Source organism: Lolium rigidum, chromosome 2, assembly GCF_022539505.1.
Source record: "Lolium rigidum isolate FL_2022 chromosome 2, APGP_CSIRO_Lrig_0.1, whole genome shotgun sequence".
Classification (NCBI taxonomy): Eukaryota; Viridiplantae; Streptophyta; class Magnoliopsida; order Poales; family Poaceae; genus Lolium; species Lolium rigidum.
This window is the reverse complement of record NC_061509.1, coordinates 116,943,907-116,963,854: the sequence shown is the minus strand read 5'-3', so window position 1 is coordinate 116,963,854 and position 19,948 is coordinate 116,943,907. Positions and strand designations below refer to the sequence as shown.

The following is a 19,948-nucleotide window of genomic DNA, read 5'->3' as shown; positions in this document are numbered from 1 at the left end:
CCACTTATAAAGGAGATATATTCTTTCAAGAGTCCAACGCATTTTTCGTGCGCCGGACGCAAACGGTCGCTCGGGCTCAGCTGTTTGCGTCGCCCCTTGGAGATGCCCTGCCTGAAAAAGAAATGCACTGGCCCACGTCACGGCACGAACGAAAGGCCAAAGCCATTCTGAGCCCTAGGAGGCTCGTGCAAGTCGTCTTCTTTCTCACCTAGCGCTATCAGGGGTTCCAAAAAAAGAAGAAGTTGTCGGCTATCAGCTCCGATCTCCCCAATGGTGGATCCCGGCGAAGATCGTTTTCCTTTTAAGGTGTTAGAGAAAATAACTGATAATGCATATAAACTTGAGCTTCCTGCAGAATTGAGTCCGGTTAATCCTACATTTAACATTGCAGATTTGAAGCCTTACTTTGGTGAAAAAGATGAGCTTGCGTCGAGGACGACTTCAATTCAAGAAGGGGGGCATGATGAGGACATCCCATCTGTTGATACAACCGCTATACCTATAGCCACACAAATACAATGATCAATCACTCGAGCTCGTGCCAAACAACTTGAATATCAGGTACTTTCGTTTCTTGGAACTATTCCTCACATACATGAGAATATGATGCTGCCTAAATCAGATTTGTTTGTTACTCTTAGGAATGATGGACCTATCATGGATGAGGAGGACAATCATTGGAGTATGATCACACATGAAGAAGATGGCAGCAAATATGTGAGGATTGAAGAGGACGCCCCAAGTGGAGATTTCAGAACTTTGAAGCCACCATAATGATGATTGAAGACTTGGACAATATATACAAGATTACACTTCATAATTTCGTCCATGACATAATATGGTGATGCGTCCACAGAGACGTAAACCTGCCGCATATTTGGACCGTGTTTGCGTCTTCTAGGACAGCTCAATCACTATGCGTTGCCTCGCTGGAGCAGAGTCCAACGCATTTTTCGTGGGGGAGACTTGTATAGGATCAGCTCCTTAGCTGAGATCATAGGATCAGTTCATAAAAATCATATTTATAAAAGCGAAAAAATCAGGAAAAAAGTTTACAACATACCTATAATCTGTATTTACAACACCAAAAAGTTTTAGCTCAAAACTCTATCTACATTTAGAGAAACAAAAAAGACAGATTCTGCTGTGAATAGTGTCAACCTTGGGTTCACACTATTCACTCCCAAACTTATCTTTTTTGGATCTCTAAATGTAGATCGAATTTGAAGCAACAAATTTTTGGTGTCGCATCTATAACACAGATATGTGTTATCATTTTCTTTTAGAATATTTGAACATGTTCCTTGTGTAAAAAAAAATCGATCTCATAGATCCTATCTAAAGCGGGATCCACCCAAGTTGTCCCCCATTTTTCGTCTGCCGGACGCAAACGGTGGCTCGGGCTCAGCTGTTTGCGTCGCCCTTGGAGATTCCCTGACTGAAAAAGAAATGCACGACTGGCCCACGACACGGCACGACCGAAAGGCCAAAGCCATTCTGAGCCCTAGGACGCCTCGTGCAAGTCGTCTTCTTTCTCACCTAGCGCTATCAGGAGTTGTCCAAAAAAAAAAAGAAGTTGTGGGCTATCAGCTCCGATCTCCCCAATGGTGGATCCCGGCGAAGCCGCGACACCATCCGCAGCCGTCTCCTCCCCGTGGGACGATATCCCCGACGACTTCTTCCTCTTCGCCTCCATCTCGTCTCCTTGCCCTCCACCAGCCCCTGCTCCCATCCTTTGCACCTCCCCTTCCCCTCCACAGGCCCTCCGCTCATCATTCACCTCCACCCACTCAGCCTCCGCATACTTCTCCGATTCCCTCCACCACGCTGAGTCCATCCACCCCAGTCACTCCCTCCCGGCCTTATCAGCCGCTTCTCGCTCCGCAGCAGCCGACGTCTGGCACCCGCCTCCGGGGCCCCACCATTCCAACTCCCTCCCGGAGTTTTCGGCCTCCGTATCCGAGTCGCACGTCCACCGCCCTCCTCCTTCCAACTCTGTTCGTGCGGACCGCCCGCCCCCGCTGGAGCTGCGCCCGCGGCCGCCGAGGGAGTCACAGGCTGGCACCGCCCTCCGCGCTCTCGCTTGCTTCGCTTCTCCCGCGTCCGGGACCTCTACTCACCTCTGGGCGGCGGGTGACGCTGGCGTCAGGGTTTGGGATCTCGCGGATGCCTTCCGGTCGCCCACGTCTCGGCGGCGGTGGGGGGACGAGGCGAGTGCGCCGTTCCGTGAGTCGCGCAGGACGCCGCCGGCGCTTTGCCTCGTGGCCGACCCTGGCCGCGGTGTGGTGTGGAGCGGGCACACCGACGGGCGGATCATGGCTTGGAGCGCCGACCGGGGTCCAGAGGCTGGAGAGTGCATTGGGTGGGATGCGCACCGTGGACCGGTATTCGCCTTGGCCATCTCTCCATATGGTATTTCTCCTCGGCTCTTTTCTGTGTCAATCAGTATGATCCGTATGCGACTTCATGATAATGATTTACGAGGCAACTGATTAATTTTCAGTGGCCATTAGATTTGTATTTGATTCTTGCACTTGAGTCGCAAGTTGGGTTGATTTTTTAGTTGCAAGATCGGTTGCAGCTAGTAAAAATTGTTAGATTTGCTTCGTTTTTCATGATAATGGTGAGTTACAACATGGGTTGCAACTGAATTTGAGTTTTCAGTCAACTGAGAATTAATCACACCTCTTATACTTCAGATTACCACCATCTGTAAACAAATGACCAATTCATATTTATCCAAGTCGGAATGACGAGTATGTGGTGTGACTATCAGCAGAAATGTATAATTCTAGTAGAAATACAGTGTCAAAGGTGCCCATCACTGAACTGATATTTTTTTTTTACCCGTGAAAGTGTTGAACCGAACAACTACGTTAGATAAATCCTTGTACGAGTGATGCAATGGATCTTGTATTCTCGTGGAATCGGCTGTCTACTTTGAACTATCTAATCATAGGACTTCAGCCATCTCCATGTTGTCTAATGTGATTATTCACCGCACTAGTTTGGTTTTTTTGGGGAAGTAAATCTATGCTCTCCCAATTATAAATTGGATGAGTCAGATAGCACCCAGAGTTACTAATCTGCCCTGTCTCGATGCCATTCTCCTCTCACCCACATCATGACCAGCCACCACCGGTTCGTCATGGTCTGCCTTGAGCGCTGAATTGGCACCATATCTTCATCATCAGTCCCGTGCCGAAACCAGCCTCCAACACATCACTTCATTGAAGTCGTGGCACTTAGCTGTGTCAAATGTGTGAAAGCGCTGGTGGCATCATGGGGTGAGGATTAAAAAAAAACGAGAGCAGCTAGGACTAGCTGTGGTGGCATATTTTTATAGAAGAAGCCCACTCGGGTGAGCTACCGGAAATACGATCCTCACGGGATTTGAACCCTGGTCAGCAGGGATGCAGTACTGTGACCATACTTGGGTGAGGATGAGCCCGTCTTTGATAATGCATGTCTGCTCCATTTTCTTATATTCTGCCCTGGCGCTCCCACTTAAATACTCCCATGTCCTCTGTCCGGTATCAAATATGCCGGCCATGGTGGGGATGATCTTGGTTACTTTAGTCCGGCCTAATGATATGAATGGGCTGAAAATGAGTTTGGTCATAATATTGATGTTCCATATTCACTCTTTCTAAGTGAGTGAATTGCCCTTGCAAAAATATTATCATATATAGAGCTTCTCCTTGCAAAAGCACTAGTGAAGAGTTCATTTAAAGGTACTATTATTTTTTGTTGGAAAGCACATAAGCACTTGAATTTCTTCTTGCAGAATGCAAAACTGCCCTTGGGTTATATGTCCACACGAGCGGAGTGGCATTTTTGTCATGTCATGTGTACGCATTCTTTACATAGATGTTTGGCGAACTAGGTGTCACATTAGGGCATCTCCATAGGTAGCTCCCAAAACGTGTCCGACAATTGCATGCTAGACATGCTATTGGGATCATCTCCAAATATCCCAGACAAATTTGAGATCATTCCCACAGTGGCACTCCCCAAATGATCACAACAAGAACCCACAACACAAATGCCTAGCTCCAAGCAGAGCACGCGAGCCACGCATCTCAAAGCATACCGTGTTCCTGTTGCATGTCCTGCGCCACGCATGTGAGGGAGCTCACTGCGTGTGCTCCACACTGCCGTCGCTGTAGAAGGACATGGACGACGACCTCGCCACGAATGGCTAGGACGCGTACGTGGGCATGGACGTCGCGCCATGAGATGAGTTGGTGGTTGAGCGCGACCTCACCCTTGTTCTTGCCGTGGCACTCGGCGCACCGTGGCCGCTTGCACTTCTCCGTGCTCCTAGGCGCACGACCCCCACGCCTTGCCACGGCTGGCCGCTACACGCGTGCTTGGGTAAGGCTGACATGTAGGGAGGGTGCTTTGGGTAAGGCTGACATGTAGGGAGGGTGCGACGGTGACCGACAACGCACGTGTGGAGAGGTGGCTGGAGCAGCATGCGCAACGTGCTCTTGTGCATCCTGAACAAGAGGGAGTCGTGCGGGGCAGAGCAGGCACCGCACGCCACCACGGTGCTTCGCGCTGAGCTGTTGCACGACAACACCATGGTGTCCTGTTTGGCCTTTAGATCCCCACGGCTAGAGCGGAAGAACTAGCCGTAACGCAAGGACGGGTCGAGGGAGGAGATGGCGGCCTGCATGTTGGAGTGGCGGAACGAGGGTGGATATGGAGCCGTGCGGTATGTGGGAACGGGGAGTGGAGAGAGAAATGGAGAAGAGATGAAGAGAGGGGGTAGGTGGGGAGTTGAGAGGCTGACGGTGGGCCTACTGGTCTTGATCCTATGTGTAGTTTGTTGCCGGCGCCCAGGATTGACCCCGTGTGTGCCGAGAGTGGTGTGGTAGTGCCGGCTATTTTATTGGTTGGGTGGTGACGTAGATTGACTATGGAGGCATTGTGGGAGCTTAATTTGGTCCGACACCCCCAAAGCGCCAATGGGGGGCTGCTGGTGGAGATTACCTTACTCCTCTCAATGTGGACGTCTCGTCAAACAACTCCCAACACACATTGCCGGTATGGTGACGAATACCTCAATGGCCGCCACAACAGTGAACCGCTAGAACACACACCTTGCACCATGGATATGGCCAACGATTGCTCTGACAACTTGACGAGGTGCATCAGTATGTTGTGTTTCATGCTACAGCAAGGTTCTCATCGTGCGGTGCTTGTATAGTGTGATGGGGATATGCCCAAGGGGGTACAACATCAGTCTCACTCGCAGTAGGAGAGAAGGCCCAAAGAAGATTCCAGTCGACAAGGGCGACTAGGCCCAAAACCCTTGGAGCGAATGGGCCTAAACCCGAGCTGGCGACTGGACCGGGGGGCCTGGGCGACTGGAAAATGAGATTACTTGGGCGTAGAGCAAGGGATCCCGGATTAATAGTAACTGATACGATTCAGATATGATTTGTAGTTATCCCCTTGTAACCCTAGATCGGGAGTGTCCATATAAACCCCCGAGCTAGGTCGTAGATGATACACCCTCAGAGATCGGATCACCACCTCCATAGCTCTCGGTACCTCTGCCGACTGAGCCACCCCATTGTAATTCTCCACTGAGTAATAGATCTAGCAGGATGTAAGCGCCTTTTACTCTCCGGAGGGGCTGAACCTGGGTAAAACCTTGCTTTTTGTGCACCTCGCTCCGCAGATGACTACGTCGCCTTGCTTCGGCATCAACGAAGTGCTGCACCCTGTAGCACCTTCCGTGGTCATATCCACAACAGTGGCGCCTACCGTGGGGCGTGGGACGTCAAGCCTCCGAGCTGCGGCGAGGCCCTACTCACCTGCCCGCCGGCGCCTCCGGCCGGATGATCGCCACGGGCGGCTTCTTCCACATCCAGCCGAGCACCTACCACCCGGCTCCGTCGCCTCTCACCGACGCCTGGATGGTGCCGACCACGCCGGCGTCAGCGACCCCGCCGAAGTCCGCCCCGGCCAGCTGCATGACCCATACGCGCTGGGCCAGCTACTCACCGCTACTCAACCCCTCACCGGTGAAATTTACGTCGAGGACGCGTCGATCTTGGAGGACGACGCCGATTCGGCGGCTGCTGCGTCAGTCGCCGGATCTATAGTCGCGGCATCGACCGTGGACTCCATCACCCCGATCTCCAACGCGGGCGACTACGAGGACAGCTCCGTCCTCCCTCTCTTCGACAGCGACTCCGACCCCGACTCCGTAAAGGCCCCACGGTACCAGTACCCGACCGCCGTCCTCATGGCGGCCGGCGACGATGCGCCCAACGACCCATTTTCTACGCCGCTCCTCGCGACTGCGGTGGAGATCGAAGCACATCGAGCGGCCTTGGAGGAGCAGAGGAAGAAGGAGCTAGTCGAGAGGCAGAAATTCCGCCTCGAACATGATTCAGCAAGAGCCCTGTCGCGACACCACCAGCAACGCACTCGCCTGCGCATCGAGCGCGCCCGCGACCAGGGCTTCCCCAGCGCCCGCCTCAACTTCGACAATCCGGATCGCGAAGTCCGGGTCGCTAGAGCACCGAACAACGGCGCCCCGGAGACCAGCCGGGCCGCCGCCGATCGCGCGGCGAACGGAGCACCACCACCACCGCCACCACCACCACCTCCACCGGGAGGCCGAACGGTTCCCCCGTAGAAGTCGACGCCAACGGCCTGCCGTTACACTCGTCGCCGGCAGACAACATCGTCGCGGCACAAGCGGCCCTTGCCAACCTTCCCGACAACGGCGAGGGCGCCCTCTTCATCCAGCACGCCAAGGTCCTAGTCGCCAAGGCCTTGGAGCAGCAGTTAGCTGCCCAGGACTCTCAGGGGCGGTTATACTCGCGCTCGCATCCTCAGCAGCAGCAAACCGCGCAGTCGCCAACGCCAACAACTGCCGACCACCGGCAACGGGATCCGACTCGACCTCGCCTCAGTCGCGCACCCAGAGGCAAACGGACAAGCCGAAAGAGCCAATCAGAGCATCCTCCACGGAATCAAGCCACGACTGGAGGTCCCCCTGGAGCGCGCCGCCGGATGCTGGGCGGAGGAATTACCCTCAGTACTATGGGGCATACGTACGACTCCAAACAGGTCGACGGGCTACACGCCCTTCTTCCTAGTCTACGGAGCGGAAGCCGTCATGCCCACGGACATCCAGCACGACTCTCCACGAGTCGTAAACTACTCGGAGCCAGAAAATGAACTCGCCCGCCAAGACGGAGTCGACCTCCTCGACGAGGACAGAGACCTCGCCCTCTCCAGAACGGCGATATACCAGCAAGGCCTCCGGCGGTATCACAGCCGCCGCGTCCGCAGTCGCTCCTTTCAAAAAAGCGACCTCGTCCTCAGGCTAATCCATGACAAGAAGGGCATGCACAAATTATCTCCACCCTGGGAATCCATGAAGTCGAACAACGTACCAAAAAAATAAATCTGCAATATGTGAAGCATCATTTGTTCGGTGTATGGTATGAAATGAGACATTTAAGAGGAACGACAATAAAGATAGAGACGTGACCATATTTAGTTCTAGGCAAGCCTAATCCGAAGTACATGCTAATGTCCGACCATGGTGCATGTGGAATAGGTAAATATATGTAAAGACCAAATGGATTAGACTTGGACTTAGCTTGTAATTGTGTGTTGCATCGTTGGCATAGGCGCTCCATGTCGCGCTTCATCTTCTACAACGATAGATGGTTCCTGGGTCAGGCCCGCACACTAAGTCGTTTAGCTGGATGACTTGTATTCTCCTCATGCCTTGTTCTAGCTGGCCAATTCAATACCGTAGAAGAAGTTGCAGGCTCGGTAAGAAATGGTGTCCCGTCAAAGAGAGGTAGTCAAGCATTACACCGGGGATAGGATCCAATGAATGTTGTAGATGAAAAAGAGCTAAATTTCCTAAAAAGAAGCTTGAGATTGTCCTCCTTCGCTAAAACTATTGTTCTCTCAAGATAGAGGAACTTTACTTTATATATGACCTATCCGTGAGAAGGGCATTCAAGGAAATGGCGTCCTCGTGAGAAATACTGGGTCCGACCCGCGAACCTCATTGATGGGGTGTGCATGCCCGAGAACGGAACGGCCCCTAAGTGACGGTGCGCCCCGTGGCTATGTTCTTGACCTTGTCCAATGCTCCACAGTCTGGTGTATGCGTGCTTACAGGTCTCCCGAAAACATGGGGCAGCCAAATATTAAAAATTTGAAAACTTGAAGCCAAGAAGCGACAATAATGGGAAAAGCCAACAGTCGACTTGATGGTGCCAACGCGCCAGGTCTGCCAGACAACGATAGCTGGTTGCCGGGTTAGGCCGGCACACTAAGTCATTTAGGGTGCCTGGATGACTTGTATTCTCCTCATGTCTTGTTCTAGCTGGCCAATTCAATACCCTAGAAGAAGTTTCATGTTGTCAGGGCTTCACATTTGCTTTAAAAACTGTAATAGTTTTAAGCTAAGGTTGCAGACCCGGCAAGCAATGGTGTCCCATCAAAGAGAGGTAGTATGCATTAACCCAGGGATAGGATCCAAGGAGCGTTGTGCACGAAAAGGAGCTAAGTTTCCCCAAAACAAGCTTGAGATCATCCTCCTTCGCTAAAACTATTGTTCTCTCGAGATCGAGGAACTTTACTTTATACCTCAACAAAAAAGAGGAACTTTACTTTATATAAGGCCTATGCGTGAGAAGCGTGTTCAAGGAAATGGCGTCCTCGTGAGAAATACTAGGTCTGGCCCGGGATCTCATTGCTGGGGCGTGTATGCCCGAGAAAGGAACGGCCCCTAAGTGATTGTTTGGCCCGTAAGTGCAATCTGGATCCTGTCCAATGCTCCCGAAAATGTGGCGCAGAAAAATAATAAAAATTAGAAACTTGAACCCGAGAAGCCACAATAACGGGAAAAGCTAACATTCGAGTCAAGCACAAAAAAAATACTAGTATGAGTTACTAAAATATATTGTCACGGGGCGGCAAGGGAGGCTCCATGTGCTAGCCTGACGCTTCATTTTATCGGCGATATACGAGACGTGAGAAGCCACTGCCGTCTCAGCCTCCGCCCTCGTCTTTGCCGGAGTGATCATCTCGTAGATTGCGTCGACGGGGAAGGAGGTATCGCGGTGGTGCACGCGGGACATGATGTATGTGGCGAGCGCTGTTGCCACCTGCTTGCCCTCCTGGTTAAGGGTGTTGTCCAGCACCTCCCTGAGCCTAGCAAGCTAGCCCGCCAAGTTAGCGAAGAAGTGACTTTGGTTCTCGAGCTTGTTGTGGGCAGAGTCCTGGTTCCGCTCCACGGGGACTAGACCGAGATGTGGTTCTCGAGCTTGTCGTGGGAGGAATCCTGGTTCCGCTCTGCGGGGACTAGACCGAGCTGCCTTCGTGACTTGATCAACAATGCCCTGGGGATGCGCCATGTTCGTGCCCCTTTCCCAGAGGTTGGAAACGAGACGCCAATCTAGCTCCACACAGTGTTGCTTGGCCACGGTCACCTCCCCCTTGACAACGTCGGTTTCCACCTCCTTGCGGCGAGCACACCTCTTCCTTGCTGGCGAGCTCTGCCTTAGGCCTTTGTTTGTTACCGGGTGGTCGCCTTACACTTGGCGGCGTACGCTGGCTTGCGCCCAAGTTCTTTGACAACCCCGTGAAGCGTGGTGTTGGCGGCCTCCTTGGCGAGCTCATCCTGCAAGGCATCCGCACCCTGGTCCTTCCCGAGAAGGGCGTTGCTCTATTGTTTGGCCATGGCGGGGCTAGCTGCACATCAAATTCTAGGTGGAGCTCATTCCTGAGCGTCTCCGCTTTGGTGGCCAATAGCTTCATGTGGTGCTCCTCAGTGTCGGCAAGCTCTTTGGAGGCCCTCCTCTACGGGGCCAGAACTGCCAAGAGGGGATTCGGTGCAGCTTCTCGGCAGCCTATGTTGCGCTAGCTTCGCGGGCTTCTAGGGAGACCTTCGGCTCATTGAGCTGGCGCTCCATAGACTGCCAACTCCAGTGAGCCGCTGCGTCTTCATCGCAATTACTACCTCAAAACACTTGTGCTGCTCTGAGGCATGGTGGACGGTTTCCCGGAAGGCTTGCTTGGCCTGCGTCAACTCTTATTTCACGAGTGCTCAGGCTTGCTTCGCAAGTGCTTAGGTTGGCTTCGCGGGTGCGCAACTCATGCTCCAGTTGGTCGAGAAGTTGGTGGCCTTGGGCGAACAAATTGCTGCCTCCATCGCTCCGTGAGCGCTGCTGCTAGCATCCAATTCCGGTTTGCGTGTCGCCATGAGTTTCAGGACCTCCATGTCATCCGTCATTGTGATGTCGACCTTGGCCTTCGCGGACTGTTGTCTCCAACGTTGCTGTGGGCCGGTTCCTGGTCCTGTTCGCTGAAGGAGTGTGGAACTCCTAGCCCAGGCTCAGGCTGTCTCCGCCTTCGATGTCCACGCCAGTGTGCCGGGGCCTCGCCTCCCTCAGCGCCTCGTCAAGGCCCCTCGGACTTTTCTCGTCAGGGTTCATCTCTGTCGGATCTTGCTCCGAGGGCTGCTCGTCATCGCTCTTGTCTGAGTAGGATTCCACTACGCCCCCTCGTCAGCGGGAGATGGAGGCTCCATCCTTCGCAGCTCCATGTTGGCGACGGGATCAGTTCCTGCATTTGGCGCACTTGCAAAGAATAAATTTGCGCTAAGTTAGTGTCATGGAGCCATCCATCGTCTGGTGCTTGAGGTGGGATGCAAGGTTACCTTCCGGTGTGGTTGTGCCTAATGCCATCTTGCACGACCATGTCATCGACTGGGGTGGTGGTTGTTCTGGCATCCCCGCCAACGCCTTCCCCGGGGATGATTGCCATGCGGGAGCTTCCGCCAACACCGTCGGCGGCGCGTGTCTCCGGGGCAATGCAAGCCCTCTTGCTTGCTGTCTCTGAGAGTGACAAGCAAAGGTTCAAAGGATGAAGAAAATGAAAATTTAAACACGACGTGAAGGGAAAGCGCAAAGAAAAAGAGCACTTACTCTTCATTGTCGTTCATGTCCCATACTTCGTCCCATACTTCCCGCTTCAAATGGGGTCCTTAGCCTGGCGAGGTTGGCCTAACCTGCGGTGTGGGAAACTCCAAGCGAGGCTACCTTTGCTCCGCGTCTGCTGCCGTTGCCGAGGTCGCAGATCTCGCGCTGGCCCGGCATTGGCTTAGCGGCTCCTGATCTTCGTTGTCATTGACGTTGTCGCTTTGTGTCCTCTCTACGGGCGCAGTGAACGCATAACCTATGGAGGTCTTCCAGAAATTCTTCGGGAGATCCTTGCTTTCGTCCCCGGCATCATCGTTTCGTAGCTAGAAGGAAACTTCGTGGACGGTCTGCCCCCTTGCCTCTCCTCCTTCGCCACCAAGGTTTGGATGCGTTATATTTGGGCCGCTTGGCATGAGTGTGTGGGAAGCGCCTTTCTGGTCCGCTTTCACCCTCCTCGTTGACATTGCCTTCCTCTCCCAGTGGTGGCGCTTCGCACTTCAAAACGACATGTTTGTTGCTGGCATCTTCGAGACGGCACTAAGCAATTTGTCGAGTTCGGCCGATGCCGGTGCCTCCCATTTGAAACGCTGCACTCTAGCATCAGCGTTAGGAGTGCGTCACACCTGTTGGTGATGCAAAGGGGATTCAACCTTGCCTGGAGTGCGTGGAAATCGGTCCAACGAGCTGCAGCATCGTCTCCATTTGTTGCTCCACATCCAGGTTGTATTTCGGCCCGGCCACAGGTGGATCCTTTCGTCGGGCTCCCCGGGCTCCCCGTACGCCCATGCGGGGGGAGATCTTTTCTACAGCAGCGGTAGGCGCCACCAAATGAAATCGGCCGCAACTTTGCTGCTTGTCAAGCCCCATCGCTGGATGGCCTTGATCCACAACACTGCAATGTGCAGATCCCTATCTCGAGGCTCAACTCCCTCAAGTTCTCGTTGTGGTTGGTGTCTTCAGGGGGGGGGGGGCATGAAGCAGACGAGGATGGGGTTGACGGCTACATAGCACCAGTGGCCACACCGCTCCTCCCACTTGGAAGACTTCGCGGATGCACTCTTTAGTGAGGCCATTATGGAGGCGCTGGGTGATTCCCCTGAAATCGTGTTCGCATTGATGAGGGGAATGAAGAATTGTCAGAATAATGCCACATACGGTGTAACCTTGACAAATCCTTCGCACAGATGCGCGAAGATGGCCATGACCCAAACCGCGTTGGTTGCAGCTGCTATATGCAAAGCTTGTACTCCATCATGGTTTGGTAGAAGCCGGAGAGCGGCGGCACCATCCCCAGCGTGAGGAAGCATGTGATGATGGGCACATAGCGTGTGGCCCGTCCTGCTCCCGCCTCAAGCAGCCTCGGTCTCCTTCGCCTTCTCCCTTTGGCTGGCCTTTAGTGGGGAAGCGCGTAATAGCAAGAAATTACGAAGAGGGTGGACTGCGACGCAGAGAACATTAGGGCCAGGGCGTGGGAAACCTCCCCTTCCGTTCGCTCCGCGGTTAATGCTGCGTCGCACACTATGCCTACTACTCCAGGCAGTTTCCCCTCCCGCGGGATAAGGAGCTCACCTGGATAATCTACAATCAAGACACACAAAGGATTTGACAATGACAAGTCGTAATATTGACCCGATAGATTCCACGACCACCACTTTCACTGAGCATATCCCCTGCAATCTGTTAGTCGTCCCTTGGTCCCATGCTCGATGGCTATTGTCGGCCCCGTGGATACTAGGGTCCCCACGGAACCAAAAAGAGTGGGCCGCAACTGTTTTCCCTCCAAGGAGAACATCGAGACCTATAAGATCTACATATTTAAGGTGCTTAAGCAGGAACACCCGAAGAAGCGCCAAACAATCCCCCACAATGGTGGGCTTACGCTAGCATGTGGGAATGCACCATCCCTGCCAACGATATCGACCCGAGTACGGATCGTCAGCACGCCTCAGGCCCCGGAGATGAAAATGTTAGCAGTGATGTGTCCACGATCTACGTAGGCATATGGTAACGGGATGCGTCAGGGCAACGGCGTGTCCGCGGCTAGGTGACTCCACCGCAACCTTCTGCCACGCACTTGATGCCTTCTACATTGCCGAGATATGCTGGACGCGACATTGCCCCTTCCCCCATATTGACCGATGTACTTCTCAAATGACATGGAACAGTGGCGGGGTTGAGCACTAGCAAGCCAAGAGCTCTCAAAGAATTGATCTTGCTATTAGTAAGATTGATCTTGCTCAATGTTTATCCCTCTTGTCAAGGCTAGGCGATTCATTCCTAATCAACACAAAGGGCTATTCTTTTAGGATTTTCAAATTTTCTCAAAGAAAATATTGGGGGTATGGTACCATATGATGAGGGCTAACCTCGTAGGGTTGGCCTGATCTCACTGATTGACGAACGTGGGGGTGAGGAACACGAAGAGTGCGATGTACACAAAGGGGAAATCGAGATACAAATTCACACCATACACAGCGGTTGCCCTTGTTGGCCCGATTCACCAACTCAATAAAATTCACAAGAGACCAAAGGTAATGTTCCTTGTGAAAAGATTGTCAAGCAAAGGGTGGAGTTCGAAGAGCAAAGAGATTGCAAATTGATATAGTTGCCAAGCAAAAGATCAATAGCAATTTCCAATTGCACGGAGCAGCCTTGATACAACTATATATTTATGGTCTAAGGAGAGGTCTTTTTTTTTGAGGTAGGTCTAAGGAGAGGTCTTAATTCCCACATGGGAGGAACAAAACTCATATCTATTCTTAATCTTAGTCTAACTCAAGGTTTGAGCCACAAGGGGCTATTTATACAAGTGGGTGCGAAAAGGTAAGGTGCCAAAGGCCAAATCTGCTGCTAAATGTTGTCGACTTAAGGTGTTAGTTCCGGTGCACTTCCGGGGCCATATCTGTGTGTGGTACGGTTGAGCGGTAGTTGGATCGGTAGTACCGCTCCTAGCATCAGGCGGCGGTGCAGCCGGTAGTACCGCCGCGGGATGTCATATGAGACCTTCAGGGTAGTTTCCGACGACTCTAGGGCCTGTAGTACCGGTTCCTTAAGCGGTAGTACCGGTCTTGTAGCTTTCAACTCTTCTTCTTTGCTCCTTTCCTTGGTTCCGATGCCTTGGTCGAATGGATAAAGTTCTTGTGGACTGTACCTTATTACACATAAGGTATCAGCATGAAGTAGTATACCATCCAGGGGAGTATAAAATCACATGTCGAGAGGAGCGAATTCACCTTATCTTGCATTGCTTTGGCTCATGCTCCAGTTATGGGTCCAGTTGGGGGACTTGGAGTACTTAAGAAGGTTTTGTCCGATGGCCACCCCGTATCTTTAACGAGTGCTGAATTATTATTTTCTACCTTACACCGCTAACAAAACTACCCCATCCATTTTTATATAATCAAATTTTGTTATAGTGTAATCTACAAGACAAATAAGACATGTAATTAATAGATATGCAGCATGAGGTGCTGAAATTTGTTTGTTCATGTAACCTATATACTTAAGGTGGTTAGCTGCTGCTTGCATTTTTATCATTTTTCTTCATAGCAAGTATTTTCAGAAGTTGAACTTATGTTGTTGAACAAACTAATTGAAGTTGGAGTCTTGCAATACTGATCTTGTTTGCGTCAATCATAGGTGATTTATGGTCTGGATCTGAAGGGGGGATAATTAAAGTATGGTATGGAGAAGCAATTGAGAAGTCACTTGCTTTACAAAGAGAAGAAAAGTGTAAGACCTCCCTTTTAGTTGAAAGATCATTCGTTGACCTCTGGATCATGGTCAGTGATGGAGGGGCCTGCCCCTTACCTGCCGTAGATGTAAAACTTCTATTGTCTGACAATTCTAGATCAAAAGTATGGAGTGCTGGTTACCTCTCATTTGCACTCTGGTACACTTCATGTGTCCTCTTATTTGGTACATATTTGGTACATTGAATTGGGCTGACATTAGTCCAGCTGTTTGTATATTTCTGTTTATTGTTGTTCTCTATTTTGCCATATAGGGATTCCCGCACTAAGGAGCTCCTGAAAGTGGTAAATGTGAATGGCCAAGTTGATAGTCGTTTTGACGTCATAGCTGGTCAGGATTCATATGGCCATGAAACAAAAGAAAACCTTTTCTCCTCTCCGAAGAAAGACAAAGCTCGCAGTCCTGTTAACTTTTTCCAGAGATCACGGAATGCTTTGCTGGGAGCAGCTGATGCAGTTCGACGAGTTGCTGCAAAAGCAGGATTAGGCGATGATACTCAAAGAATAGAAGCATTAGCAATGTCAATGAATGGGATGATCTGGACAGGATCTGCAAATGGCTCTCTTTCTCAATGGGATGGCTGTGGTAATCGTTTGCAAGAGTTTCAGCATCATCCATCTTCTGTTCAAAGCATTGCCATATTTGGAACAAAATTGTGGGTGGGATACATGGATGGCAACATCCAGCTCTTGGACCTGGAAGGCAACTTGCTGGGAGGATGGACTGCACATAGCAGTAGTCCAATTCTGAGCATGACTGTTGGAAGTTCATATATCTTTACATTAGCTGGTCATGGGGGAGTCAGTGGATGGAATTTGTCATCTCCAGGGCCTACTGACAGTATTTTGCATTCTGAACTGATGGAGAAAGAGACATCATACAAAAACATTGAATACATAAAGGTGTTAGTGTGTTCTTGGAATGTTGGGCAAGAAAAAGCATCTTATGAGTCACTAAGGGCTTGGCTGAAATTTCCAACAGCAGAGGTTGGAGTAGTAGTAGTTGGATTGCAGGAAGTGGAGATGGGCGCTGGTTTTCTTGCAATGTCTGCAGCTAAAGAAACGGTAAAAAACTATCAGCCAAAATCTCTTTAGTTTTCATTATTTATTACACATCGTTGTCGTTGAACATAGTCATCTGTTATCATGATCTATGCTGTGTACTGGGGGCTAGTCCAGATCCTAGCATGTTGCACTTAACCAGAATGTTGAATCATTTTGTGATCTACCGATTATTTTATGATATCTTGTGGCATGAATAGTTAGATACATTGCCTTGTTGTGAAATCATCTGAGCTTGAATATAAATTTACTCGCAATCCTGCATGGAGAGCTGCTATTCTATATCAAATGACTTGCATTTTACTAGAGTGGCATGAATAGTTGGATATGTTGCGTTGTTGTGAAATCTTCTGAGCTTGAAAATAAGTTTACTAACAATCCTGTATGCTGAATTGCTATTCTATATCAAATGACTTGCATTTTTACTGGAGTTGTACAACCCTGTGCCCGCAAGGCCACTGGGAGAACTGGTTTGTTCATTACCTGTTAAAATTCATTCCTTGTCAAATTTCAAGAATACTAATAAATATATGAAAAAATGCTATTTTTGGTAATTTTAATCCTGATTTAGTTTCCACTGGCTTTAGGTAGGGCTAGAAGGAAGCCCAAATGGGGAGTGGTGGTTGGATGCAATTGGGAAAATCTTGAAAGGACACTCTTTTGAGCGTGTTGGTTCGAGGCAGATGGCTGGGTTACTTACTGCTGTATGGTAATCTGTTTCAGACTTTATTTTCGTCAGATTTATCCTTCTCCTTTTTCCTGTATTTTGTAGAAATTATTGAGTTTCTCTTTCCTCAGGGTCAAAACAAATCTTAAGTGTTCCGTCGGTGATATCGACAATGCTGCAGTAGCATGTGGATTAGGGCGAGCTATCGGTAACAAGGTACTTCTGTAGTTCTGTTGTCTTATTAATGATTTGTTCTTATCCGTAGCAGATAATGTAGACATGTTGCTTATGACTTAATTTTAAATGAAAATTCAGTTTTATTTCAGCTATCCATTTCCCCATCATACTCATTGGCCATTTATTATTAAATAAGTTTGATTTAAGGGCCGGTGCAAGCCACTTTCTTGCTGTTGGCCATTGGGAGGATTAAGCCTTTCTGCGGGATTGGATCGGTGTGTTCCGGCACGAAATTTCCACTAGAACTATCTGATAATCGTCACCCTGTAGAATCGAATCGAGTAATATATTCTTACGCAAGTGACTATCTTGATCCTTGTACTGAGTTGTATGCCACATTACCAATGTATCTCTCCTGGACACGCCTGTCCTGTCTCCTAGTTGGACATGGCCATTTCGTTGCAGTTGTTAAAGGCTGTTGAGCATGGCACAATTCTACTTAAATATTCATGTAATTTAGTTCTAGGGAAGTATAGAAGCAGTACTATTGATTCATTTTATTTCATCTTAGTTTATGTATTTTGATATGTGTTGCATTATCTCAGGGAGCAGTCGGATTAAGGATGAGAATACATGATAGAAGCATTTGCTTTGTAAATTGTCATTTTGCTGCACATATGGAAGCTGTTAGCCGAAGGAATGAAGACTTTGAGCATGTCTTTAGAACAATGGCCTTTGCTACCCCTTCCAGTGGATTATTGACAACATCAAGTATTTGTTCAATTGTCTCCTATTAACTTTTCTGCATGATTGCATTTAAGTTTGTAATATCTGGCCAACTTTGCTAGTCACAATCAAGAGTCAATTCCAGAAATTCAGAACTTAATCTTACACACTATTACTCAACTTGTTTTGATGTTGCAGTTTCCAGTTCTGCTGGTCAGCTTCTTCGAGCAAATGTATGATGTTGGTTCCTGTCCATTATATTTTGGCAGTGTAGACCCATTTACTGAGATTGTAAACATTCCAAAATTTTGCTATAATAGGGATCAAGAATTCCTGAGTTGTCAGATACGGACATGATTGTCTTTCTTGGTGACTTCAATTACCGGCTGTACGATATTTCCTATGATGATGCGATGAGCTTGGTTTCCCGGAGATGCTTTGATTGGCTGAGAAAGAATGACCAGCTGCGAGTAGAAATGAGTTCAGGGAGAGTCTTCCAGGGATTACGAGAAGCACATTTCAAATTTCCACCTACTTACAAATTCGAGAAACACAAAGCTGGCTTATCAGGTATAGTTACTCTGATGATTAGCCACATTTGTTTATGTTTGCCGCTGCAAGAATGTTTTCTGCGGTACCATTTTGATCCTAATGAGTTGATAATATTCTGAACTCCTGATTCCTGGAACACTTGTTTAAAGAACCTCTCTTATATTGAAGGGTACCGCTGCAAGAATGTTTTGAGTGGTACCATTTTGATCCTTATGAGGGCTGATAATATTCCTGAACTCCTGATTCCTGGAACACTTGTTTGAAGAACCTTCTGTTACATTGTAGGGTATGATTGTAGTGAGAAGAGGCGCATTCCTGCCTGGTGTGACAGAATTCTGTACCGTGACAGCCGAGCTAGTTGGGGAACTGAATGTTCTTTGGATTGTCCTGTGGTTTGTTCAGTGTCACTGTGAGTTATTTGTTGTTTGATTCTCTCACTAGATAAACTACTACCTCTGATCCATAATTAGTGTCGGGGCTTTAGTTCAATTTACTCCAAATTTGAACTAAACCTTATGGAAGTGTATTATTTTATATTTCCAGGTATGACTCTTGCATGGAAGTAACTGACAGTGATCATAAACCTGTAAAATGCTTGTTCAATTTGGATGTTGCACGTCTTGACAAACAGGCAATGAGGCAGAAGTATGGGGAGATAATGAGTTCAAATAAGAAAGTGTTGCACTTGCTCCAGGAGCTAGAAGCATTCCCTGAAGCAAATCTCATTACTAATGACATCATTCTCCAAGACCGAACTGCTTATGTTTTGAAACTACAAAACAGAAGTACAGAAGACACAGCTTGTTTTGAGATTGTTGGCCAAGCACCAAATTCTTCTGGTACACGTTTTGCTGGTTTTCCTACTTGGCTAAAGGTGGGTTAATGCTTTGTCCTGACCCCTTATGTTGGTTCACTTCATTTTGAATCAGTCCAGTTATCGGATGGTGCGATATACACACCTTTTTTTATGGATGAAATGGCTCTCAATACTGCAAAAGATTGTTCTGCTTATTTATACTTATTCAACACTGAGCTTAATGCTTGCACACTGAGTGAAACACGTCTTCAACGCAGGTTTTGCCAGCAGTTGGTATAATTTACCCAGGACAAACAGTGGACGTCACGTTGCAACATGGAGACCTGCGCGAAACATCATGGAATAATTTGGCTGGAGCTAACCAAGAAAAGGAAGCACGGTTAACAGTGAAAATAACTGGAGTGCATTCAACAGTTGCCAAGTATCATGGAGTACGTGTGCAACACCAGAAGTGCAGGAGCACATTTCCTTTCAAGAGGTCATAAATGTGTCGATCGATTTTTACTACTGAGTGTGGTCGTGACCTGTGGGATTAGGTTTTAGTTTGACTGAACTGTGCATAGTAGCAAATGTTTACGTGGTACAGGAGTAACCAAGGCATTCTCTATCTTTCGATGTTCCCTTTTTTTGCGGGGAGATGTTCCAGTAATACAAGTACATAAGTTTTTTTTATAGTAAAGCTAAGAGCATCACCACCAGCCAACTCGCAAATAGACGCCAGCAGTGTCGGGGGGGGGGAGTAGATGTAACTGGTCCGGGTTGGCCCATTGAACCTCCGTCCGGCACCTATATTTTGTTACCATCAGGTTATAGGTTTGCCTCGTAAAAAAATAGGGTGCAACAGGTTTTGATCCTTACGACCCTAGGGTCGAACTGCTCCTCGATTGATACGAAGGGGTCAGCCGCATCGTCTTCACCGTACACCTATTGACGTAGGTTCGCCGGGAAAAAGGGGGCCGCACGGTTTGGAGCCTCGGTGAGCCATGTCGTCCACGCCATCGTCACCGCCTCGTCCTCCCTGTCACGCCACGTGAGCCGGGACGCTCAGAATTGCCACCGCCGAGCCCATCTTCCCCAATGCCGGTTGTTGACGCCGCTGTCGATTCCGACCTTCGAGCCGCCGGTTCTCCCGCGCCCCTCCGCGCCCTCTCTCTCCCTCTGTATCGCCGCCACCACGCGCGCCTGCGAGCACCGCCGCCGGATGTGGCCATTGGTGCCT

The 19,948-nt window shown here is 49.5% G+C and overlaps 1 protein-coding gene across 2 annotated transcripts; it reads left to right on the top strand.

Moving 5' to 3' along the window:
* Positions 1 to 1,533: 1,533 nt before the first annotated feature.
* On the top strand, positions 1,534 to 19,401 carry LOC124692272 (type II inositol polyphosphate 5-phosphatase 15-like). 2 transcript variants are annotated; one of them, XM_047225609.1, is made up of 11 exons: positions 1,537 to 2,412; positions 14,616 to 14,868; positions 14,983 to 15,793; positions 16,378 to 16,499; positions 16,589 to 16,673; positions 17,240 to 17,405; positions 17,559 to 17,593; positions 17,681 to 17,930; positions 18,198 to 18,321; positions 18,456 to 18,786; positions 18,987 to 19,401. In XM_047225609.1, exons 1-11 carry the CDS (start codon positions 1,605 to 1,607, stop codon positions 19,212 to 19,214), a joined length of 3,213 nt encoding a protein of 1,070 aa, XP_047081565.1. In that variant the 5' UTR covers positions 1,537 to 1,604; the 3' UTR covers positions 19,215 to 19,401. The 2 variants fall into 2 exon arrangements, with proteins under 2 accessions (XP_047081566.1, XP_047081565.1); XM_047225610.1 differs by lacking the exons at positions 18,198 to 18,321; positions 18,456 to 18,786; positions 18,987 to 19,401 and adding an exon at positions 18,081 to 18,197 and having other exon boundaries at positions 1,534 to 2,412.
* Positions 19,402 to 19,948: the final 547 nt, after the last annotated feature.

Coding starts and splice junctions, on each gene's coding strand:
- LOC124692272 (XM_047225609.1), top strand. CDS start 1,605: ATGGTGGATCCCGGCGAAGCCGCGACACCATCCGCAGCCGTCTCCTCC. Junction 15,794..16,377: donor TGTCTGCAGCTAAAGAAACG/GTAAAAAACTAT, acceptor CACTGGCTTTAG/GTAGGGCTAGAAGGAAGCCC. Junction 16,674..17,239: donor GGCGAGCTATCGGTAACAAG/GTACTTCTGTAG, acceptor GCATTATCTCAG/GGAGCAGTCGGATTAAGGAT.